General features: G+C 37.6%; 1 protein-coding gene across 1 annotated transcript in view; it reads left to right on the top strand.

The window, feature by feature from the left end:
* Window positions 1-24,794, top strand: part of GRIN2C (glutamate ionotropic receptor NMDA type subunit 2C) — an 89,799-nt gene extending 65,005 nt beyond the window's left edge. Inside the window, exons 9-13 of the mRNA XM_087924893.1 lie at window positions 10,300-10,529; window positions 12,182-12,342; window positions 13,957-14,144; window positions 17,558-17,790; window positions 21,918-24,794. Coding sequence (XP_087781019.1) covers window positions 10,300-10,529; window positions 12,182-12,342; window positions 13,957-14,144; window positions 17,558-17,790; window positions 21,918-23,468 — 2,363 coding nt within the window. The 3' untranslated portion in view covers window positions 23,469-24,794. The remainder of the gene's footprint in view (window positions 1-10,299; window positions 10,530-12,181; window positions 12,343-13,956; window positions 14,145-17,557; window positions 17,791-21,917) is intronic.
* Window positions 24,795-26,354: the final 1,560 nt, after the last annotated feature.

Genomic DNA, 26,354 nt, shown 5'->3' on the forward strand with positions numbered 1-26,354 from the left:
AGAAGAAGCCACCTATAATGAACAAGTAATCTTAGATGGGGGTGGGGGGAAGTAATGGAGAAAGAGAATGGAAAGTTTAAGATTAGGAAAAACAACTCCAAAAAAAAAATAGAGTGAAAAATGAGTATAAAATCAGAAAGCAACAGAAGAGGGAAATGCAGAAGAGAGAATTAGAAGTAGGGAGACAAGGGGGTAAAAGGGGGAGGGAGAAGATGAGAGGGAAGAAAGAAAGGAAAAGAAATCATAAAGGACAGAAACAAAATATAGAGAAACAGGGCCTATTAAGAGATAATGGGTGAAAATTTAATGGAAAAAGGGATTCTGCAAAGGTACATAAGATAGTATGGCTATATTAGAAACAGAAATAATTTCAAAAAATATGAAACAATGTATGATTAAAATGTCTAATAAAATAGCGTAATTCAGTGGAATGCTTGTTAATAAATAAATGTAATAAAAGGTATATTTAATGATTTATAAAACATATGTGAAGAGAAATAAGGGAAAAATTAATTATGGAGATTATATGTGTTTTTAAGGAAGTATGATATTTAATTGAAAAGAAGTGTTAAAGATGTTAAGATTTTAATGATTATTAATGATAGAACTGAACTGGAATGGAATGAGGGTTTATAATTACATATATTTACAATCTTTTTTTTTTTAAAGAATATAGTGTGTATTGTAAGAATGTACCAAGCAGAATTCGATCGGCAGTTATGTATTATGTATTATATTGAAGGTCATAAACTTAAGGTATATATTGAAGTTTAAATAAGAGTTGAATGGATGTAATTAAAAGATGGATGTAATTAGAAATATTCTTTTTATTTGATCCTAATAAGATTTTATCTAAGTGTTGTAATTTGCTATAAATTCCAAACTCTTTGATATCTTGTTTGTATCTACTATGGATTTGTATATATAACCACTGATCAATTTTAAATCCCTGTTCCTGTAAGTCCTGTCGAGTTCTTAGCTTCCCTAAAGGATCTAATAAATCTTTATATTTAGTCATTTTTGTTATATCCAAATTGTTGGGATGAACCATTGCCTCCATTGTTGAAAGCCAAATCGGAATTTTTAAATAATGTTTTTTACATATTTTTTTCCAATTAGTTAATAGTGAATCTCTAATAAGATGTCTATGAAAGTACGCCTGTTTAGTTTTCCCCACATCCCATAGAAATGCGTGCCATCCTCTCTGAAGGTCGTGCCCCTTCCAAGGCTAGAGTTCTTTTATTCCGTAAATTGACCCAGTCTTTTAACCATAGTAAATTGGCTGCCCAATAATATAATTCCCAGTTTGGAAGCGCTAGCCCACCTCTACTTTTTGCATCTTGTAAGGCCTTAATACTGATTCTAGCTTTTTTCCCTTGCCAAATAAATTTAAGAGTTACCTTATTTATATCATCAAAAAAATTTTTTGGTAATTTTATTGGGATTGTCTGGAATAAGTAAAGGAGTTTTGGTAAAATGTTCATTTTGATTGTGGCAATCCTGCCCAGTAAAGAAAGCTGCAACTTATTCCAGGATTCTAGATCTTTCTTAATTTGCTGTAACAGTTTATCATAATTATTCTCTTTGAGTGATTTACTATGTGGTGTTAACCATATGCCTAAATATTTGACCTTTTTGTTGCCTGTATCCCCATGGTTTTTTCTAATTCTTTCCTCTGGTTCTCTGTTAGATTTTTAGTCAGTAATTTCGTCTTATTTCTGTTGATCTTTAGTCCTGCTACTGAACCATATTGTTCTAGTTCTTTTATTAGATTATGTCCTTTCTCCATGGGATCCTCTAGGAAGAAAACCATATCGTCTGCAAACGCCTGTAATTTATATTCCTCTGCCTTGACCCTAACCCCTTGAATTTCAGGATTTTGTCTTATCCGCGTTAACAATGATTCTAAAGCAAATATAAATAAGAGGGGTGAGAGAGGGCAACCCTGTCTAACGCCCTTTTCAATGCTTAGTGGGCCTGTTTGTTCACCATTAATTAGTATATTGGCTTGTTGGGTATTGTAAATTGTTGTGATAATATTCTCGAATTTAGTGCCCAGATTCATGTTATAGATTTTTTGTATTAAGAAGTGCCAATGTAAGTTATCGAATGCTTTCTCCGCATCTAGAAACAAGAGTGTAAATTGTTTCTCTGGATGAGCTTCATAATATTCTAAGACGTCAATAACGGTTCTTAAATTGTTTTTAATTTGGCGGAATGGAAGGAAACCATTTTGGTCTTCATGAATGTATAAATTTAAAACTTGTTTTACTCTATTCGCAATAATTGAGGTAAATAATTTATAATCGGCATTTAAAAGTGAGATTGGTCTATAATTGTTAATATATCTGGCATCCACATCCTCCTTCGGAATTAACGCAATCAACGCCTCCCTCCATGAGTCTGGCATTTTGGCAGCCGAAAGTACTTCGTTAAACACTTCCAGCATCAGAGGCCCTACTAAATCTAATGTGGCTTTATATAATTCTACTGGAATCCCATCTGGACCAGGGGATTTATTATTACATTGATTTTCCATTGCAGATTTTAACTCAGACCATGTAATATCCTTATTTAGTAATTCTTTGTCTCCTTCCCCTATTGTTTTATCATTCATATTCTCCAGATAAGTTCTTATTTTATCCTCATTGATTTCTTCTTTTTTATATAATCTTTGGAAATAGTTTAATATAATATCCTTTTTCTTCTCAATCTCATGTTGTGGGATGCCTTTCTCATCTATTAATTGGTGTATCAATCTCTTTTCTTTTTCTTTTTAAGTTTATAAGATAGCCATCTTCCTGGTTTATTGGCGTGTTCAAAATAATTTTGTTTGGACCTTCTCAAGCTAACTTCTAATTTATCTTGTTCAATTAAATTCAGCTTATGTTTGGCTAGTATTAACTGATTTTGTAGTCCTTGGGTCTTAGGGGTTTTTTGTAATTGTGTTTCTAAGTCTTGGATTTGTTGTTGTAACGCGTTTTGTTGGGCATAAATTCTCTTGTTTCTCATAGCATTATAGGAAATTGTTGTGCCTCTTATAATTGCTTTCATAGTATCCCAAATGTTCTGTTTTGAAGTTGTTTCATTATTATTATCTTTTAGAAAATAATTTAGCTCCTCTTTCAGTTTATTAATATACTCTTCTTCGTTTACAATTTGGTTATTTAGTGTCCATCTTTTTTTATTCGTCTCCTATCCCTCCAAATTAGCTGTATTGGGTTATGATCAGCCCATTCATTCGGTAGAATTTTGATTTCTTTTATTTCATTAGCCAAGTCCAAATCCATCCAAGCCATATCTATTCTGGTCCAAGTCTTATGTGGGTTAGAATAATATGTAAATTGTTTTCCTTCAAGATTCCGTTCCCTCCATAGATCTTTTAAATTTAACTCTCTCAACATTTCCTTACATGCTGCAGAGAGTTCCCTTTTCCCCTTCTTGTTTTTCCTCATATTACTATGGTCTTTCTGGTAGTCTGCAATGGAGTTAAAATCGCCAATCAAGCAAATGTTTCTTTTTCAAAGCCTACTATTTTTGGTGAAGGTGTTTAAAAATTTCCCCTGGTCATCATTTGGGGCATAGATTGCTACAAGTAAAAATGTGATGTGGTTTATCCAAACTTGTATAACCAGAGTTCTTCCTTCGGGATCCGACCAGATTAGTTCTGCCTTTACATCTTGTTTTACATAAATTGCAATTCCTTTTTTCTTGTGTTGGTCGGCGGTGCTGTAAAAGTTTACCTAATTTTGGACAAATTAGATATCTTTCGTCATTCTTCGAAATATGTGTCTCTTGAAGACATATTATATCTGCGTTATGTTGAATAAGTTTTGAGAATATCCTTTTTCTTTTTAATAATGAATTTAATCCGTTTATATTGATGGAGAGCAACTTCTTCCCCTCCACCATTTATCTACTTCTGCTTAGATTTTTGCCTAGTAATGATTCGGTTCTCTTGTTGTTGTTGTTGTGGGATTTGCTCTTCTCTCCCATGTTGTGGATTATCACTTCTTGAAATTGGAGAAAGTCGTTCCTTTTGGGTTCTGTGATAATATCGGACCTCCTGTGGTCTTGTTTTAGGTTCTTCTTTAGTGGGTTGACTATTCTTATCTGTGAGCTGTTGATGAAAAACTTGGGCCTGTTCTATCGATTCTATTTTGATTTTCCTCTCTTTCCATGTAATTAACATCCCTTCCGGGATTAACCATTTAAAATGGATTCCTTCTTTATTTAAATCATTAGCTAAAAATTTATAATCTTGTCTTATCATCCTCACTCTTTTTGGAATTTGTTTTAAAATCCTAATTTCTCTGCCCTTATATGATATTGTTTCCTCCCTAGACATTTTCAAAATTAAATCCCTCAGACATCTCCTAGAGAAGCGGATATGAATTTCTCTTGGACAGTTGTTACGCCTGGCGTAGCTTGTGCTAACCCTATATACCTCATCAAACTCTTTAATTAGATCATCTTTTTCCTTTCCTAGCCATTCAGCCAATATTTCTGCCATCAAATGTTCCAATTCTTCATTTTTGGCTTCCGCCACATTCTGGAATCTTAAATACGCCATTGCTTTGTCCATCTCGAGGTGGATCAGAGAGTCTTCCGTTTCTCTAAGTACATTTTTAAATTCCTCATCCATCCTTTCAAAGTTAGACTCCATGCGTGTTGTTCTACTCTCTATATCTTTTATTTTCACTCCGTTTCTCTCCATGGCCTGCTGTAGAGACCCTATCTTACCCTCCACCTTCGCTATATCCGCTTTCATTTCAGCCTTCATTTTCCCCATCTCATCTTTCAATTCACTTATATCTGCTCTAGTTTCCTTGTGATTATTAATCATCATTTCTTGCATTTTAGATATAGCTTCCTGCAAGGCTAATATGGAAGTTTGTATATTAATATTGGGGACATTGGGCTGCTTTTCCCCTATTAAAGACTCCTCGATAGTTTTTTGAGATGTTGGTGGGGTGGCTGTCAACGTAGTCGATAGGGTCGGGATAGCCTTCTTTCCTGTTTTTAAGGCCATAGTTGTTGTGGATGTCATCTCTCTAAGTATTTGTTTTTGTTGATGCACAATATTAAATATATTATCCCAAATCACCATTCAGTATTTGGGTTCTGTACTTGGGTTCTGTATTTATTGGAGGTAGAATTAGAGCAAGAGATAGTGAAAGGGAACATGATAAAGTGGAGTAGGAATATTGGAAGAAGCATTACATTAACAGAATGGGAAAAGATCTGGAATAGAATCATTAAGATTACGAAATCTGCGGCGTACAAAGAAAATATGTATAAAATGTTATATAGATGGCACTTTCCGCCTTCGAGGTTAGCGAAAATGAACCCAAACTCTAGTCCAAAATGTTGGAAATGTAAAAACATAGAGGGAACCTACTTTCATATGTGGTGGACCTGTAAAGAAGCCCAGAAATACTGGCAAAAAATTAGAAAATGGCTGGAGGAGATAACCAAAGATCAAATTGAATACAAACCAGAGTTCTTCCTATTAGGGATCTCTGATAAACATTTTCCTAAAAAGACGAAATACATAATAATTCATATTCTAACTGCGGCCAGATTAGCATTTGCCCAATGCTGGAAATCATCCCGTTTACCTACAGATCAATTGGTCATTCAGAAAATATGTGACTGCGCAGAAATGGACAATTTAACCATAGCTCTTAAAAATAAAGAGTCTTCAGCATTTGATAATAATTGGAATGCATGGTATAATTGGTTATATCAGAGATAAACTGTTTAATGAGCATAAATAAGCATAAATATCCATAAATAGCGATAAGATGTGTATATTTAAAGTAAGGTAGGAGAATTGGATCTTGTAGACTGTCAAAAAGAATATTTGTCTGGTTTTAACGTATTTTCTTTTTTCTTTCGTCTCTTTGTTTTTTTTTTTTTCTCTCTCTTTTATACTTCTTCTTCTCCTTTTTCGGTCGCAAGACCGAGCGGTTTTTTTTTTTTTCCTCTCTCTTTCTCTTCTTTCTTTCTTCTTTTTCTCTCTCTGTTTCTTATGTAATGTTGTTATGTTATTTTTTTAATTGTAAATTCAATAAAATTTATAAAAAAAAAAAAAAGATGGATGTAATTAAAAGGTGTCATACTCCAATTAGTAACTACAGGAGAAAATTTGTTTAATGAGAAAAGATAATATGAAATTGAAACAGAACAGACAAAAGTTTAAATATAATGATTTGAATTGAGATGAGATAATTAAAAATAAAATTGAGAAAATTAAAAGAGGGGAAAAACTATATAGAAAATGTAGAATAGTATAAGATATGGAATAGAATACAAAAAGGAGCATGAAATTGAGTTTTGTGTCTGTATAAAGAAGTTCAATGCGGGACCATGCTATTTTCAAAAAAGATGTTTTACTTGTATTTTGTATGTGTGAAAACCCAAATAAAACTTTATTTTTTAAAAAAAGACTGAATTGTTTCCTGCCTGTTTCAGTGGCTGTAACAAATGAAATGTTACAGCTGTGGTCCCAGGGAAAATCTGCACTGCTTGGTCAAGTTCAGCATGTTGCCGCCTTCCTACCTGCAGTTGTGTTTTAGCTGTGTGTGCAGAGAGGGATATAACTTTCTATTACTCTGGGTTGCCTGTAAGCCAGTATCACCTTTTTTTCCTCTCTCTCTCTCTCTCCTCTGACTCTTGGTTCTCCTTTGCTATCAGTTTGCTATCCAGAGTCTACTCCAGGCAGCTGATTATGCTGGTCCTGCTCCTTCACCTTCTCAGATGACACCAATTAACAGGAACAATTATAGCGCATGTAACACCAGTTCAGGGGCCTGGCCCAATCTAGCTGGTCAAAGGAAAATGGCAAAAATGTAGCCATTAACTTTATAAAATTTAATACATGTATAGGTAAATGTCTATGGAGATTCTCAGTCACCCAGGTCACAGTTGTCCCAAAGTTGCTTTTTCAAGAAGCAACTGGACTTTCTTGTTTTTCTTTGAAGACATTTCACTTCTCATCCAGGAAGCTTCTTCAGCTCTTGGATAATACATGTATGTTTAATGGCATTCACAGTACCATTAAGGCTACACTCAAAAGATTTCCAAGGTTCTTTTCCGGCTGAGCACTTCTTTGTGGCGGCCATTTCTGACCGCCACTCTACCGCCTTCGGAAAAGGGGGTTTAGCTGGCTAGGGAAGAGAGGTGTGATTTCTCTCGACCCTGCCAGAACCCCCTTATCTTCATCACCTTCTACGGAGGTGGCTAGCCCTGAAGCCAGATGGCTCAGGGCACTCCAGCGGGGAGTGCAGGTAGAAACCGCGCATGATCACAGATTCCTGCCTGTCCCGAAGCGCTGCAAACCAAAGAAAGTGCAGGAGGAGTTGAGAAGAAGTGAAAGTTTTTTGCTGACTGGGACAAAGCAACAACGAAGGTATCCTGGAACTTAAAATTTGTGAAAGATATATCATTCCCAGAGATTTACAAGCGGCGAATGGAAGTTAAAAGGGAAAGTTGTTTTTTTTTCACTCTCCTTCCTAACATTGACAGTGAACAGAAATGCATGAGAAATTGGAAAAACCCGCTTTGGCATTAATAGGTAAACTGGATAATTAAATGCTAAAGGGATAATAAGGATTTCTGAACATTTTAAAAAAAAATTTTTGCTGTAAGTGGGAAGGGAGAGGAAAAGAATTGGAGTAGGATTTGGAAGTAAGGAGGAGATTGCCTAGAATTTTAAAGAATCATTAAATACTAACAAGACTTCTAAAAGATACATTTTAACTGGAACTTTGCAACTAAACAGTAACCCCAGAAAGAGAAAGTGAAGAAAGAAGAAAGTACTAAAAGAAACAGCTTATTTGGATTGTTTGGTGACTTTGGGACTTTTAGAAATTATCTTGGAAGGACGAAAAACGCTTGGGTGGTTGTTTTGGAAAAAAAAATTTCTTTCTACAATGGCATCACTTGTGGATGAATTGAAAATTGAATTCAAAAAATACAAAGAAGAAGAACAAGAAGGGAAAGACTCTCTTGGCACTCTTTTCCAATTCTTAGAAATGGCGATTTGCACTTATGAGAAACTGACTGCGCAACAAGATGATTGGGATAAAGAAGAAGCCATCTTTGATGAACAAGTAACTTTACTTGGGGAAGAAAGGGAGAAGGAGGAAAAGAAAAGGGGGACTTTAAGATTTAAAAAAACAACCAAAAGAGAGAAAAATAAGGTGAAAAGTGGATATAATGTTAGAAAACAACAGAAAGGGGGAATGCAGAAGAAGAAAAGGGAGGTGGAGAGACAAGGGGGTAAAAAGGGCAGGGAGAAGAAGAAGCAAGGGAGGAAGGAAGGGATGAGAAGCCTCAATGGTGTGGAGCAAGATGTAAAGAAACAAGATTCATTTAGAGATAATGGGTAAAACTTAATTGAAAAAGGGATTCTGCAAAGGTACATAAGATTGTATTGTTATATTTGTACTTAGAAATAATGTTAGAAAATTGGAAACAACATGTGATCAAAAAATGGGATAAAATTTCAGTGTAACTTAGTGAAATTTTTGTGAATAAAAGGAAGGCAATGAAATAAATGAGAGAATTGAAGTAGGAAGATATGGGAACATTTTAATGATACAATGATTTAAAATATAAGTGATGTGAAGTGGGGGGGGGAAATAACTATGAAAAGTATAAGTGTTCCCATAAAAGTATGATATTCAATTGAAAAGTAATGTGTAAAATGTTTAAGATTTAAATGAATATTAATATTAATGATAGATTTGAATTGGCATGGATAGTTGTTTTAATTATATTACATACTTATAAATTTTTCTTTTAAAAAAATATAATGTGTAACTTTAGAATGTACTAAATAGAATCCCAAGGGAAGTTATGTACTATACTAAGTGTTATAAATTTAGGGGAAAGAGTTAAAGGCGTCACACTCCAATTAGTGTACAGGAGAAATCTTGTCTAAAGAGAAAAGATAAATAGATAGCTGGAAACAGAACAGACAAAGAATAATAAGCATAATGATCTGAACTGAGATGAGATAAATAAAATAAAACTAAGAAAGTTAAAAGAGGTGAGAAGCTATATAGAAAATGGAAAATGGTAATAAGATATGGAATGGTATATAAAATGAACATGAATTTGAATTTGTGTCTGTATGAAGAGATGTAACCCGGGATCAAGCAGCTTTCAGAAAAGATGTTTTATGTTTTTATGTTTTACGTTTTGTTTGTGTATTGTCTTTGAAAATTAATAAAATTTGTTTTAAAAAAAAGATTTCCAAGGTTCATGTATTCAAACACTCAATGGCTGATCTCTTGGAATACTTAATAAACCCTTAGGCTTTGTTATTCCAAAATATTTTGCAAAAATGTTCCATTATTATGATTTAATTAGAGCCACATGTATTTTCATGGTTGTAGACAGTTACCCACACTTAAATACATTGGAGAATCTTCTAACCACAATTTCCCCTTTTTAGGGCAGAATGACAACCAAATATATGAAAGCAAAATCAGTCCAATCTGTTTTTGCTCAACAACAAGCAAACAAGTTACACTGAGTGCAGAGATCCTACAGGGAGGATTTTGTCCCTCGAAAGTTCAAGCAGATTATCAAATGGAAGATTCCAGTCGAGGGGCCGACTGGAATTCTGATCAGATGAGTTGTAGAGCTAGAGAAGCTGAGGGGTGTAATTAGAGAAGGGGTGAGCACATGTATCTGGAACACAGCCATGATCTTCTGCCCTCTCCACATCCCTGTTCTTTTTATCCTCTTGTGTCCCAGCAGCATATCTCAACCTTTTCTGATTCAGCCTTTCCTGGCTGACTCTGTGCTTTGCCTCCCTTTTCTCTTCTTTTCTCCTGAATGGTCAGCTTGTAACCCGCAAGATCGATAAATACAATCCCAAGTAGCTAGGATTTTTTCCTCATATCACAGCTATCCTGATTCTGATGTTCAGTGCCTGTTCCCTAGTTTGCCTTTTCCTTTTGCAGCCTTTGAATATTTCTAGTTATTCCCCTTCAGCTAGCAAAGATAAACCACAACATTTAGCTTTAGTTCTAAAGAGGCAGTTTTATCTCCAAAAGTGTTCACGTGTGATTAAAACAGTACAGCAAATCAATGCAGATTCCAAAGTACGCTACTAAAAATGTTCATTTAAAAAAAAATGTTATCAATGAATGGAAAGTTTGCCTCTCTCAGATGGCACTCATAATACAAACGATGAGAACCATGCCTTACAAGTTTATTTTATTGCTAAGAGACCTGTTTCTTATTTCAAGAAAGATTCATTATTTATGTTTCTCCTTCTAGAGTCCGGTGGGCCATCCTTCACTATCGGCAAGTCGATCTGGCTACTGTGGGCTTTGGTTTTCAACAATTCTGTTCCCATTGAAAATCCCAAAGGCACCACCAGTAAAATTATGGTCCTCATCTGGGCCTTCTTTGCTGTCATCTTCTTAGCCAGCTACACCGCAAACTTGGCAGCATTCATGATCCAGGAGCAATATATTGATACCGTCTCTGGGCTGAGCGATAGGAAGGTGAGAATAATGATGACTATTAATATGGTGTTAAAGTGGTAACCAACATTAATGACCTTGGAGTAAGTAACTGGAAAGATCAATGGTGGCAACTTGTTGCCTTCCATTTGTCCTAGAATACCTTGTTATCAGCTGCTGGGAGCTGATGAACTCAAAGTATGGTTTTGAGGTTTGTTGATGCTGTTTAGGATGCTGATGATAACTAGTGAAGGGTTATGAAGTTGGATTTGGTTTACCTCCAGAGTCATTTCGAATAGAAGTCTAGGGCAGTGTGAGGCACAACAGCGATAACTGCTGTCTTCCTGAGGGCTCACAGAGGATCATGCAGCCAAGGGGCTGGTGAGCAGACCTGAAGACCTCCCACTTCTTTTAATTAACATTGGATTTTAATAAACTTTGCCTCTTTTTAAAATAGTTTTTATGTTTTAATATTTTATTTGTACACCGCTCAGAATTGCTTTTTGAGAGTGATAAATAAATAAATTGATAAATGCATCAGTAGTACGAGGAGCACACTGGTTCCAAATAGATTTCCAGATTTAATTCAAGGTGCTTGTTATCACCATTGAAGCCCTGCATGGCACAGAGCCAGGTTATTTTTGGAATAGCTTTTCTCCAGTGGTTTCAACCAGGTCCATCAGGGTGGGCATGCTCTGGATGCCTATAGGAGAAGGAATGGCAGTCAAGCGAAGAGGTGAAAAGAGGGATCAACCTAGAATCACTACATAGTCACAAATAAAGTCCACCCCCCCCTTGACGTTCATTAATCCTTATCTAACTCTAAGCAGATTCATGTGCATAGGCTTTTAGCCATAAATCACCTTAATTGAACCTTCACATGTGGACCTGATAGTCCTGAACTATAGATAACCAGATCCTGCTCTGAAAGGACAGGATAAACTGGCTTCCTCAGGTTTTAGGGCCAAGACAACTAAAGCCCAACAGATATGATAGTGTGTGAATTGCTAATAATGTGTGAATTTCCTTGGTTATAATATTAGGTTTATATTATTTTATTATTATTTAATATTTTGTTATTGCATTCTATATAGTTTTATACTGTTTTTTTATGAACAGTTTATTGCATTAGTTTATTTGTTAATCACTCATTACTTCTTTCAGATCAATAGCCATATAAATTTTCCAAATAACATCACATAAATAAAAATGAAAAAAAGTCAAAACACAAAACATATGGAGACCACTCAGTTATTTTTCATGAGCATGATAATTGTCAGAACCTGAATTTACATAAGTATTTGTTAGCTTTTTTATCATAGGAAACCAGTCTTTGGAGAATAGCCATGTGAAAACTCATTTTTGACAAACAGCAAAACTTACTAAAAATAATGGTCTCTGTATATTACAACAAGCAATTTTCTGGGAAACTATTTGTGCCCCTATATTTGATGTGACTGAAGATAGCAGTTTTTCTTTCTTCATTTTCTTGAATGTATCATTACTCTCTGTAAAATGTAAATGGAACATTGTGGCAATCAAAATTATCAGCTAAAATAAAATAAATGTGTACATAACGTCCTTTTTCAACCTGTAAAATGGAAAGTACACAAGTATGCACACAGCTCTTTCTGAACTAGACTCTAGTGCTGTATAAAATACACCAACTATTTTCTTTTGGTCTTCCTTTCCAGTTCCAAAAACCTCAGGAGCAGTATCCTCCCTTCCGATTTGGAACAGTTCCCAATGGTAGTACAGAGAGAAATATCCGGAGCAATTACCACGACATGCATTCCCACATGGTAAAATACAACCAGCGCTCGGTGGAAGATGCCCTCGTCAGCCTCAAAATGGGGTAGCTTTCTGTTTCTTCATCCTCAAGATTTCTGTGTCCAGTTACATTCCTAACCAGACCTGATTAGGACAAGACTGCTAGTTCTTTTGAAGTAGCACCAACATTGATTTCTAGGATTTAGTCCTTTCAACTTATCGTAATTGCTTTATTTCGGTGAGGAAAAATTTACATAGGCCTTTCAATTTGAGCAGCCTGTCTCTACAATTGCTTTCAAATAGTAGACACATTTATTGAATATAACACCATATTGGTAAGGGTAGCCTGTGGTACCCTCATCATGTGCTAAGAAAGTTCTTGATGCCCAAACTTTCTATATATAGCTTGTATTTGTGGCATTAACTGCAATGGAACGCCTACCCGTCTTCAGCCTACAGATAGCATTTTTGCCTGCTGTCATATGACACCCTTGCTCCCCTCCCAATCTGAAAATATGCACCTATAAAGAAGCAATCTGATGTCTCCAATAGAAGAGCATATATGTAGCTTAAGGTTGAACTGTCAAGTCCTTGGTGCTCTCTGAGCTTGGCTGTTTGCTTGCAGACATTTCATTACTTGCTAGGAAACATAATTAGTGCTAATGAGTGGGGTGTACGACAACTCACCACAGCCAACTTGCTGGGGCCAACTTGCCATGGGACAAGAGTTATACTAATATCAAAGAAATAGTGGAATAGAGAAAGGATGCCAAAGGAGAGACAAAATGAAATGTGAATGACAAAAATTAAAATAATTTTTAAATTATTTTACATAGTTAAATTGACTTGTTGAATTGTCCTGCAGCAAATTGACCAAGGTGAGTTGTTCCTGCAGCAAGTTGGCTGTGGCAAGTTAGCCACAGCAAAATGGCCATGGCCATGGCAGATGGATGTGGTGAATTGTCCCATTCCATTGTGAGTGTAGGGTTTGCTCCCTATTGATATACAGGAGCTTCCCTATCGATATTAGTGAGGGTGGGGTGTTCTTCTTGGTAGTTTCTTGATTAGGGTTTTGGTAGTACCCTGAATAGGATTAAACAATAATCAACAAAGCAATAATTAATTTACAATTAAGTCTGGCGAGAAGTCCGACAGATAGAATATTTGATGAAAATGCTAATTGGATGAAAGATGTCTTGATCAGGTTCATATACTCACCTTGCCTAGGGGTCACTCTTTCTATGTGAAGAATGGCCCTGTGGTCTCTAGTCCAAGTTGCAGAAAGTGCACCCTCGTCATTCACGGATACATTCAAACCCAGCAATACCTGATCTACAGCAGGATTGTGCATGCTTTGAAAATGATTTGGAACATGGCTTCGGCCCTCACATGAAGACAAGTATTCATTAACCCATTCTGAGTTTTACCTGGCTTTCAAGTGAGCCTGAAGAAGCATTGAGGCTGCCTTGAAATGTTGCCTTGTCTGAGAAGCCTGAAAGCAGATCATACTCCCTTAAATAACAGAGATATGCTATACTGGTATAAAGCTCAAAGCACTTCTTCAGAGTCATTTTAAAAGTGGGGACATTCCTATTGTCTAATACAGCCTTTCCCAACTTGGATGGGGTCCCCAGCTTCTTCCTATTGTGTTTCATGGCAATTGTTCCCTAATCTACTTTTTCTGTGTGCTTGATTCCAGAAAGCTGGATGCTTTCATCTATGATGCCGCAGTGCTCAATTACATGGCTGGCAAGGACGAGGGTTGCAAACTGGTAACTATTGGCAGTGGGAAAGTCTTTGCCACCACTGGCTATGGCATTGCCCTCCAGAAGGACTCCAAGTGGAAGAGAACAATTGATTTAGCTCTCCTGCAATTCCTGGGAGATGGTGGGTTGTTTTCTGTTAGTCACACATTGCTAGCTAATATTTAGGAGAAACTACTGCTTCATCTTATTTGTTTTCTTCCACAATGATTTGCCAAGTTCAGAGTAGAGCTTTTTCTTTATTGTAATATAGAAGCATAAAACAAAAGCACAACAACAACAAAAACCCAAACATAAGAACCAAAGGAAAAAGAAAACAACAAAATGATATTATATTACATATTCCGTAGGGAACATGCAGTCCATTTTTGAAACAATGATTAAAGTAGGGAACATGCTGTCCATTTTTGAAACAATCATTAAACCTTGAACACATGGAATAATAGTGATGATTTTTCCATCATTACACTAGCCCATTTATAGATAAAAAGTGAGCACATATCACAGATTCAAGATTGTAATCTTGAGGCCGCAACTTTCCAACATCTTAGAATAAATTTTTGTGTTGCACCTCAAACTTGGTAAATCCATCATTCTTCATATATGATAAATTCCATTCTTTTGGTCTATATAGGTAGTCCTTGACTTACCATCACAATTGAGCCCCAGGTTTTTGTTGCTAAGTGAGACATTTGCTTAGTGATTTTTGCCCCATTTTACAACCTTTCTTGTCACAATTGTTAAGTGAATCACTGCAGTTGTTAAATTAGTAACAAGGTTGTTAAGTGACAAATGGCTACTCCCACTCTCTCGGTGGTCATTTGCAAATATACTGTTCACATAGTTTAATGAAAAGAAGGACTGGGGGTGAAAAGATAGCAGTGTTCCAGTATCTCAGGGGTTACCACAAAGAAGAGGGAGTCAATCTATTCTTCAAAGCACCTGAAGGCAGGACAAGAAGCAATGGGTGGAAACTAACCAAGGAGAGAAGCAACTTAGAACTAAGGAGAAATTTCCTGACAGTTAGAACAATTAATCAGTGGAACAACTTTCCTTGAGAAGTTGTGACTGCTCCAACACAGGAAGTTTTTAAGAAGAGATTGGATAACCATTTATCTGAAATGGTATAGGGTCTCCTGCCTGAACAGGGTTGGACTAGAAGACCTCCAAGGTCTCTTCCAACTCTGTTATTCTGTTACCTAGATGGTAACAGATGGAAAGAAAAGTAGCTCCAAAACTTCAGCAAAATGAACTTCATTAAAATGGAAAGGATTTACTTCAGCTATTTTTTTTCCTATTACAGTAACACAATGGTTATGAAAGGCATCATTAGTTCTTATTTCCTAACATAAGGGCTAAATGTTGTCCTAGACACCAACATGCATTTTGCCCATTCTGTATTTTCCTCAAAATTCTGGTGCTGAATGTTGATGCTGAATTCCTTAGTCATTGGAGAAAATGTTGAAAAGTTTTAGGAAAACTGTTCATATTAAATGAAGCCAAACTCCTGCCAGTTCCCTGAAAAGGCCTTTCTCTCTCTTCACTTCAGTAGAAATTAAATTTTCCACTACTTCAGCAGCTTTGATAAGTGGCTGATATACTATAAGTAAGCATGCAAGCATATGCTTAATACCCATTAGAACTGAGGAAGTTTAGGAGAAGACTTTTATTAACCGGCAACAGAAATTTTAGGCTCATTTGTGGTCGTAAGTTGAGGACTATATGAAGGCAGAAGGCATCTTGATAAATCAAGAACACCCAAAGTGTTAATACCACTTTGTAATGCTTTGGTAAGGCCACACTTGGAATACTGCATCCAGTTTTGGTCACCACAATGAAAAAAAGATTGAGATTCTAGAAAGAGTGCAGAGAAGAGCAACAAAGATGATTAGGGGACTAGAGGCTAGCACATATAAAGAATAGTTGCTGGAATTGGGTATGTCTAGTTTAATGAAAATGAGGACTAGGGGAGACATGACAGCAGTGTTCCAATATCTCAGGGGCTGCCACAAAGAAGAGTGGGGTCAACCCATTCTCCAAAGCACCTGAGGGTAGGACAACAATGGACGGAAACTAATCAAGGAGAGAAGCAACCTAGAACAAAGAAGAAATTTCCTGACAGAACAATTAATCAGTGGAACAACTTGCCTCCAGAAGTTATGAATTCTCCAACACTGGAAGTTTTTAAGAAGAGATTGGACTACCATTTGTCTGAAATGGTATAGGGTTTCCTCTCTAAGCAGTGGGTTGGACTAGAAGATCTCGAAGGTCCCTTCCAACTCTATTATTCTATTCTATTCTATTCTATTCTATTCTATTCTACTCTACTCTACTCTACTCTACTCTACTCTACTCTACTCTACTCTACTCTACTCTAACTCCTTGGAATCCAAATGGAAGTGCTATTGCAATTCCTGTTTCTAGGGTTCTCACTTGCTCACTGTGCAAACACAATGCTGAACTAGGTATGCCTTTAGATCTAACCTCCAAGGGGTCTCTGATATGACAAGCATGAGCACTGGATATATCCTAGTTATCAGCAGTGGTCTATTAAAAAAAACAAAAACCACTGACTCCTGCTTGCCGGGGTGCCATTCCTGTGAAAGAGACACTAAACTAAGTTAAAGGCAAAGATAGATTTAACAAATAGACAATGCATGCACACAGGTGACTTTTATATATTCAGTTATGTACCTTAATATTTTCAGGTTTTAGAAACATGCTCTGGTTTGAACTACGGCTTTATTTGAGTGAAGCTTTCAATACAGCAATGCGTTCCAGAAAAAGTCTGTCTTGGAAGCTGTCCAAGACAGTTGTCAATTTAATTGAGAGTACCCCTACATTTGGTATGTTTTCAATATCTGGTTCAGATACAGAGATTTGACTTCAACTCAGAGCTTCATGTCTATTGCTTTTAATCTTCTGATTTAAATGAGAGACTGGCAGTCAGGATAATGAGCGGGTCATGAGCTACCCATTCATGCTGTTCCACTGATCTAAAAGGCTGCACCTGCCAGGTGCTCATGGTTGTGAACTCCATGGGAATGAAGGAAGATGATAGCTACACTCTTGTTCCCTTGAACATTTGCACTGCTTGGAAGTTAAAACTTGAAATCATAATTGTGTTTTGCCTGCACCATTAGTTCAGCCACATAAATCCCTCTTAGTTCAATTCTAATTGTCACTATACAATTAGAATGCAAACATCAGAGGAGAAAAAACAAAAACAAGCAAATATGATGCACTGTAGGAGAAGAAGCTACTACCACGTATATTTTTTTTCACCTCAGATCTGGCCATGTTAAAAAGGTCACTTTGCGCAGACATAAACAAAATGCTAATAGCAAAAAAGCTTTTCAAACCAGGACAATACATTTCCCCCTCTTTTCTGTGAAATTCATGCACCCCAAGCATCATTTCCGCCCCAGAAAGGTTAAAGAGTTGGTCCACGAAGGGATAATGTTTAATGTCAGATGGATTCTTTAGCTAGAAGTATTCCCTCTTCTACCTTTGGTCTGTTTGTGTGTCGTTTTGCAGGTGAGACCCAAAAACTGGAGACTGTGTGGTTGTCTGGCATCTGCCAAAATGAAAAGAATGAAGTGATGAGCAGTAAGCTAGACGTTGATAACATGGCGGGGGTCTTTTATATGCTGCTGGTGGCAATGGGGCTGAGCCTGCTTGTCTTTGCTTGGGAGCACCTGGTGTTTTGGAAGTTGCGGCATTCCGTGCCAAAGTCCCACAGACTTGATTTCCTTCTAGCTATAAGCAGGGTAAGTAATGTTTCTGCACAGGCAGTTTATTGATTCGTTGTTTTTTTATTGCATTTTTGTGTTGCCCAAATGCCATCCCTATTGAGGGCTCACAAGTAAAATCAATCATAATCATAATCATATCAACAAACTGCAGCTTCCTGCAATAACACCAGCAGAACTGCAATACTTAAAACATTATACATTTTAAGAAAAGACATGGTTAATATCTAGGATGCTGGCAGCAACCCGTATCAACCATCAGTGCCAGTCAATGATATTTGAGATACATTTTTAAATGTTTAGTTGACTGAGTTTCATGCTTAATGAATAAAAGAGATGGCAGTTGTGATTTCACATTTTTGTGTACAAGTAGTCCTTGACTTACTATCACAATTGAGTCCAAAATTTCTGTTGCTAAACAAGACAGTTGTTAAGTAAGTTTTGCCCCATTTTATGACCTTTCTTGCCACAGTTGTTAAGTGAATCACTGCAGTTGTTAAGTTAGTAACATAGTTGTCAAGTGAACCTGGCTTCTTCATTGGCTTTGCTTGTCAGAAGATCACACGAAGAGATCACATGATTCCAGGACACTGCAAATGTCATAAATACTTGATACATAAATAATTGCCAAGCATCCAAATTTTGATCTTGTGACTGTGAGGATGCTGCAATGGTCATAAGCGTGAAACACGGTCATAGGTCACTTTTTTCAGTGCCATGCAACTTTGAATGGTCCCTAAATGAATGGTTGTAAGTTGATATGTATTACCTGTATATAATAATAAACCAAAATAAAAATTGACAGAGATAACGAAAGCCGGACAGGGATGGAAAAAGAAACAAATCCACCCTATTCAAGGAGACTTCATTCAACCTGGCCAAAGGCCTGAGAAAAGCAGCAGATCTTCAAAGCAGGAGTAGAATGGGGGCTGCTGAGGTCTTGGTGTGGATGAAAGTGCTGGCCTTGAAATCGGAAGATTGATAGTTCTAGTCTTTTGTTAGGCATGAGAGCCAGCTCTGTAAACTTTCGGCTATTTATTCTCTCTCAATCTGACCCATCTCGTGGGGCAGTCGGTGCAATTGTTGTAGGGAAAATAGGAGGCGGGAAGCAACATTATGCAAGCAGCCTTGAGTTGCACCAATAAAAATGTGATACAAATCTAATAATCATACTAATTATAATCAAAATCCTTCTTCCATTCCCCCAGAAAATGCTTTATATTTATAGGGATATTCTTTTGTATAAATGTTCATTAAAAAAGAACAAATTAAATTATTCATTCATTCATTAGATTTGTGTTCCACCTACTGTTCAGCGTGCTCCTCTTTCCACAATGATTCTGAGACTGAGTTCCACATACTGCACATACTGCGATAATGTATGGATTCCGCTGCTGTGACTTATGAAACATGACTTATAGTTCAACAATCTGTGCAGACTCCACTAACTGTGGTTCATCTGGTAAACCATGACTAAACCATGGCTTAGTATGAGGTATAAAACCACCTTGACAGATAGATTAAGCTGGAAGAGAGCAATTCCTCCAAGGCACCAGTTCCCAATTCAATAGCCTCATCACTTCAATGCATGCTATTTTCTTGATTTTAGAGGTAACATCACCTTACATAGGGTAAGGTCTATGCTAAAATTGACTTCACATATTAACTATATTTTAGGATGCTTTTAATTTTTTCTTTTCAACTTTTATAATAATATAATGATATATACATATAATGGTTTTGCATTAGGTCCCCAATTTATACATAAATTATAATTTTGTATCATAAAAACAACTTGATGTAATATGCTTAGTATCTTTTACTAAGGTCATACTGAGCATTGATGTATAACTTCAGTAATTATTTACCCATTTCTAGATACTATCTCTTTTGCAAAGACATTTTTTTTTAATGAAAATGAAACAAGTTTCTGGATAAAAATAGAATTTTAAAAATGGCTAAACAACAGGACATCTAGCAAAACATTAGTGGCATCATCAATGTGTTCAAACACTCTAGGCTCCGAGTTGGCAAGACATTCCATCAAAAAGCAATGTTTTGACTCTTGCCAATGGGAGCACACATATTCCTAACAACTCTGTTTCTCTCTTTAAAAGGAAATTAATTTTTATTTCCCATATTTTGGTTAAAATATTCTCAAATCATTGTGTGTGTGAGTGATAGGGGATTTGTCATTTTCTAGATGCAAAATTCCCCGTTTTTCAGATCTTTGGGTCTCCAGAGAGATCCACAACAAGAGGTGATACTTAAATGTCAGTTTATGGACTAAGGGCTTAAATTGATGGGCTACTTTTTCAATAGTCTGCTTGGATTGGAAATTGTAATCAAAGCAAAAAAAAAAAAACATCTTTGGAGCAGAACTGGCTGGGAATTGTGGGATAATTATGTGGCAAGATGAGTAGCAAATAAATTTAATACAGTAAATAATAATTTAATAATAAATAATAATAAACTTGTTTTTTCTCTCCAGTTCCTTTGTCAGCAGTTTTAGGTCTGTCTAGTCAAAGTGCTGCCATAAATCAATTAAATGCACTTTAACTAACTGATGCATAAGGGGCAATCTTATTTGTTATTCAATCACTTGTCCATCTTCCACATAAGGCCTCCTGCTGTCTCTAGGTGTTTTAAATTTTATTAAACTTGTGACAGCCTAAATGCTTAGTAAGAGTTCTCATGAAATTGTGTGAATAATAGCAGTCTGATTCCAAACAATTCAGTAATTTTAGTAGGTAAGAAGATACTTTGGCTGTTTTCACTTACGACAACATGCATAGAAGTAAAGAGCTGCGAATGATGAATGTTTTAGGCAATACAATTTTATACAAACTAAAATGATTGCCAGTGCAGATGATGCAATAAAATCTGGAAGTTGACTATAGGAATTACTCCTGTGCATAGAAGACCCAAAGATTTTCACTGTTTGTAACTTGTCATATTTTTAAGTACAACATTTTTCATCCAATATCTCAACTACTGTATGGTTACATTGGTTTTCAAACTTGCCCCTAGCAGAAAAGCAGGCGTTTGGACAAGTCCCCAAAAACTTATTCTAAACTGCTTTTGGAGAGTTTTCAGCCTTACTAATAATCCCGTCCTAACAAACATCCCCGGTATAGATTCATGAGGTGGGATCTGCTGTTAGAATTTCTAAAAACAAATTAGAAAGGTGCCACTAATATTAATTTGTGTGAAATGTATTTGAAAATAAAGTAATTAGAAAACAGTTTCCACAATTACTAAGAAAGAAAACAACCGTGCTTATTAAACAAGAATTTATTTGCTTGTTGAGTGCTCTTACATTTATATTGCATATGGACTTTCAAGTCCTTTTGTCTTTTCCATTATAAACACCTTAAATAAGCAATAAAAACAAATAAAAATACTTACGTTTCAAGTCATGCGTAAATAGAAACCAGACAGAAAATAACTATTTGTACAATGTCTGTTTTTACCTATTAAAACACTAATTCCCTGTGTTGCTAAATGCTTTAAATACCTAAACTAAGCTCATGTATTTGAGAAGTGTTTTCTGAATTCTAGTTACATGAAATTTCTTAACCAGCCACTAGATTCATTGCATCTCGTAACAATCATTATTAGGGTCCTCAAGGAATATTTTACAAAATTTAATTAAGCAGCAAACACTTTAAAATACAGAATGAAGACAGTTATGAAGCTAACAACTAGAACACAAGATTCCATACTGAGAGATAAACAGAAGATGGCTTCATTATACTACAACATCTGCCTGAAGGAGCAGCTCATTGTAGAGGAGGGAACAGTTCTTTCTAATCAGTATTTAGTGAGCTGTTGTGTCTTCATTGTGGAATCAAGATTTTCCACATAAGACCAACAATTGAAAAGAAATTTAAAAAAAGTTTTGTTCAATCTTCCCTAACTAATTTTAGTAGAAAATCCTTTCTCTAAATCTCCCTATTTCAAGGACGAAGAATCTAATATACAGGTTTATATGGTTTTAGCACTTAGTTTTGCTCAGATAAAGGAAATTATTCAATATTTATGAGTCCTCACTGTGAAAAAAAGATTACTTTAGTATCATCATGAGTCATTCCTTCCCCCCAAAAAAATTGTCATTCTTTTCTTGTTTCATCTTGTATTCCCAGGGTATTTACAGCTGTTTTAATGGAGTCCAGAACCTGGAGAGTCCTGTTCGTGTTTACAAACCAGATGTCACTGCTAACTCTGCTCAAGCCAATGTGCTTAAGATGTTACAGGCAGCCAAGAATATGGTATCCACAGCCGGTGTTGGGAACTCACTGGAAAATGCTACACGCACTATAGAGAACTGGTCTAGTAGGAGTGAAAACTTCCAAACAACTTTCTCCTTAAGAACTCCCCAATTTGTGATTCAAAACACTAGTGGGTCAAACAGGCCGGCTCATTCCTCCAACACTACAACAACTGAGAAGCTTGGGAGGAACCTTCCGCCCTTGCTTCTGGCACCTCAGCAAACGATGGGACCAGCCAGTGAAAGCTGCGGAGAGACAATTGAGCACCCACCGATACTTCATCCACTGAAATTAGGAGGCAACTGCTCTGAAGATAAGATTATTCCAGGTTTTGCTGTGTACCACTCTCCACAGTATTTGGTAACCACGTCTCAGGCTAACCTCAGAAAACACATTGAAAGTCCCCTTAGTGATGCTCCTCGTTCCCCAATCAGGACTCTTCAGGAACTTTCTCTGCATAACCATAAGTATAAGCTCCCTGTGTCCAGAGGCCATGGGAAACAAAAATTCCATCAGAATGACCACCTGTATAAAGAAGGTGAGCATAGCAGTGCAACCCAGGAGTCAAGGCTAGCTTTCTCTTCTGAGAAGAAAAAGAATTTGGAAACTCACTACTGGCCTCATCCCTGTTTATATAATTCTTTCCCAAAGGACAACAGAACTTGTAGGCCCTTTGTCCATAAAGAATATGACCCACTAGAGATGAGAAGAGAAAAGGAGACCTATACAGCTAGCCTTTCAAGATCAACCTTGGAACAGCATGAACAGTTCCATTCTCTAGGCATCTGGGAGCATCCACCAAAGTGTTCCAGTTCCAAGGATGTCCTGGATTTCTTTCCCAAAGCTACCTTGATCCCCAAAGCAAAACTGCTGCCTGGGATTCATCATGGAGTCCACCACCATTCTCCCAATGCCCTTAGGCCAAGCAACGCATGCAATAAGAAATGTATGCAGGCCGATCATGTAAGTTGGAAGGAGAAAGAGCTGCTACATTCACAATCTGTGCAGCTTCCTTCCTATCGAGAGGCTTGTCTGCAGAACGTCTCAGGCATACACAGGGCTTCTTCAGCTGTAGTGCAGAAGCAATATGCTTATGTGAACTCATACCCAAATCTACCGATTTATTGGAGAAGCTTTCATCCAGGCTCTTCTCACCTATGTGAACAATCCAGTGCCACCGAGCACTGTTTCAGTCAGGCATCCTGGCCCCCATGCAGCAGGGATTTCTTGGTCCATGAGGATGGTCGGAGGGCCATGTACTTTGGTAGCACACAGAGAGACTGCAGAAATCAGAGCAGGGTTTATCCAACATTTATTCAGATGGCCGACACTGCGAGGAGAAATACGTCAACAACTCCAAGGATGCGCAGCCCTTGTGCAACAAGATCATGGAGGTGGATATCTAGCCTAGAATCTGAAGTCTGACAGTGGGAAAAGGCAGGGGTGGGCTGGGGAGAGGATGATGCGAAGAGTGCCTGCACTTGATGCACAACTTATCAGTCCCATGCACAGGAAACCACTTCTGTGGGCACTCCAGAAATAGGCTCGTATGGGCGGATGACAAACCATCTTAAACCATCGATCTCCTTCTCCCTGTTGTAGCAGTACCAAGAAAAAGTCATGGTCTCCTGTACACTCAAGAGCAAGAGACCTTTCTCTTTTCTCTCCTGCTGGAATTAAGATCAAAGCAACACTCAAAGCCCAGTCGAAGGCACTTTAAGGACTGCATTCCAAAGTCTTCCATTGCCGAGCACTGGAGCGCTCATTCCATGCAAAAGGCTCCTGTGGTAATTCGCAGCATGCAGCCTCTCTGTGGATAGCTTAAGACGCATCGATTCCATCTACATCACAGTGCCAGCTATTTTTCAGAGCATGCTGTCCATGACTCAGCTGGAAACGGCCAACAGCATCCTAATAAAAATTAGGACTATCTTGTTTACCCCTATGCACTGATAGAAATGGAACTATAGAAATGATTAACAGGCAAATACTATATTTTTAGTGTTTTACAGTACTCTCCGATTCTTCATAAAGAGCCTCAAATGCCATGTCTTGAAATGTATTAACTTCCCCTTTCTTTTTTCCATGTAGCTGTTCGCTGCATTGGCTAATCTTGTCTTTTTACACCATCCCTAAAACAGTAAAAAGGCTTTTTTGCCGTTTTAAAAGTACAGCATCATAAAAAAAGGTGTATTTAAAACAATAGCTGCTATTGCCACATCAAATTTGAACTGCAGAGCAAATACAGGTGACAGGAAAGTATTTGTGAGAATATTGTTGTCTCATTATGCAGACTATTCTGGATTCATGCAGGCATCTTACTCCCCGAGCATGACTAAAAATTCAAATTCAGGCAGAAATATTCTTATTTATCAAGAAGGCATTAGAAGAAGCAGCTCTGTAGCTTCCCAGCTTCGGATGAGGTATTTGTAGTAGCCTAGTAAAGGCTCCCATGTTTAAGGGATCACCAGAGAGGCATTCAGTGGTCCTGTTGACTGTTTTTTTAAAAAAAAAAAAAACTACTTATGTTAACAGCAAATGCAGGCTGGCTTATTGGTTTGCAAATAAAAGGAGATCACCAACATAAAATATATATTTGGAGAATTCCAGAAGCATGCTGAAGCTTATAGCTGTAAATTAAAAGACAAAGGTTTGGGGTTTAAAAAGGAAAAAAAAACTAAGGGAGCCAACAAGAACTCCAGAACTAATGGGATGCTTGATGATAGACACTTGAGCCTAGAGAAAAATAAGCAGGCAAACAATGGGAAGCTATTGCACTTCCGCTGTCTGCGGACAGAATGCTATTGCAATAAGGAATGTTATTTTTTGCTACTATTTTTTGCTTAGGGATGGGAAAACTTGTACTGCTTAGATCTGTAATGGCGAACCTATGGCACACGAGCCACAGGTGGCATGCAGAGCCATTTGTATGGGTATGTGAGCCCCAGCCAAATTTAACTGCACAGCCCATGTGTGCACTTCCTAGCTGATTTTCAGCCAGTTTGAGGCCATTTTCACCCTCCCAGGAGCTTGAGGGAAGCCTCTGCAGCCCCGGGAGGCTGAAAAGCGGGCCTTCTGGAAATACCAGAAGTGCCCGAAATGGGAGGGCGAAAACGGCCTCAAATGGGCCAAAAGTCAGCTGGGAGGCACACACATGTGCAGTGGAAGTGAGGGAGCAGGGTGGGGGTGTTGTGTGCACATGCGTGGGGGCTGGGGTGCATTGCATTGTGGGTGCCAGCATGCACACATGCGCACTATCTCGCGCTGCGCACTTTCAGCACAGCACAAGAAAAAGGTTCGCCATCACTGGCTTAGATCCTTGCCCCTGTAGGTAAGCTGCTCCAGAGGAGAGGGCCATGGGAGACCTGCTTGCTGAAACTATGCAGGAGGAGGCATCCATCGCCTCCACATTCTGCTGGCTCTCATCAGATGGGCATATGCCACTCAGAGCAGACAGTCCTGCAAGATAGCCAGTCTGAAGCCAGATAGGGCTTTGCAGAAGATAATCCACACCTTAAATTGTCCCAAAGGTGCTTTTCCAAAAGGCAACTGGACTTTGTTTTTCCTCTGTTTGAAGGAAGTCCAGATGCCTTTTGAAAAAGCACCTTTGAGGCAACCATGACTTGGATGGCTGAGAATCTCCATAGACATTTAGCACCTTAAATTCCACTCAGAAGCTGTCTGGCAATTAACAGCAGTTCTGCAGTAGTGGTGTTACCAACTGTTACATGGCTAAAGCAGGTTTCACTTGTTAACTCTGTGCAGCTGGATTTTGAATCAGCTGTAGCTCCCAATTGGCCCTCAAGGGCAGCCCCATATAGAGCAAATTACATTAGTCTTGTTATGAAGTGACAAGAGCATGAATTACTTCAGTAAAACCTGTTCTTCCATGAAAGGCCACAACTAATGTACCAGCTGAAGCTGGAAAGGGACTCTTCTGCCATGACTTCCACTGTTATTACAGCAGGAGTCTTAAGCACAGGAGGAGCTCCAGGTTGTACACTTGATCTCCACAAGGGGAGTACAGCTTTGTTCTAGAGCAGGGCTGTCAAACTCACAGCACACAGGCCGGATGCGTCACATGCTGGCCACCGCCATGCCCGGTTTAGTAAGGGGGGGAAGTCCCGATAAATCACATGACACCGCCGTGGCAACATGAGTTTGACACCCCTTTTCTAGAGTCATTGGATTTTCTGGAATCGGAAGACTTTTAACTGGACACCCATTCCATCTTGCTGGGATTAAACCCAAGCTGTTTCTTTCCCCTTCCAAATTTTAACAGTTTACAGGCACCAGATCAGGCCTTAGCGT

This window comes from Pseudonaja textilis, chromosome 2 (genome assembly GCF_049901715.1).
Source record: "Pseudonaja textilis isolate UNSWEBS1 chromosome 2, rPseTex1.2, whole genome shotgun sequence".
Taxonomy (NCBI): domain Eukaryota; kingdom Metazoa; phylum Chordata; class Lepidosauria; order Squamata; family Elapidae; genus Pseudonaja; species Pseudonaja textilis.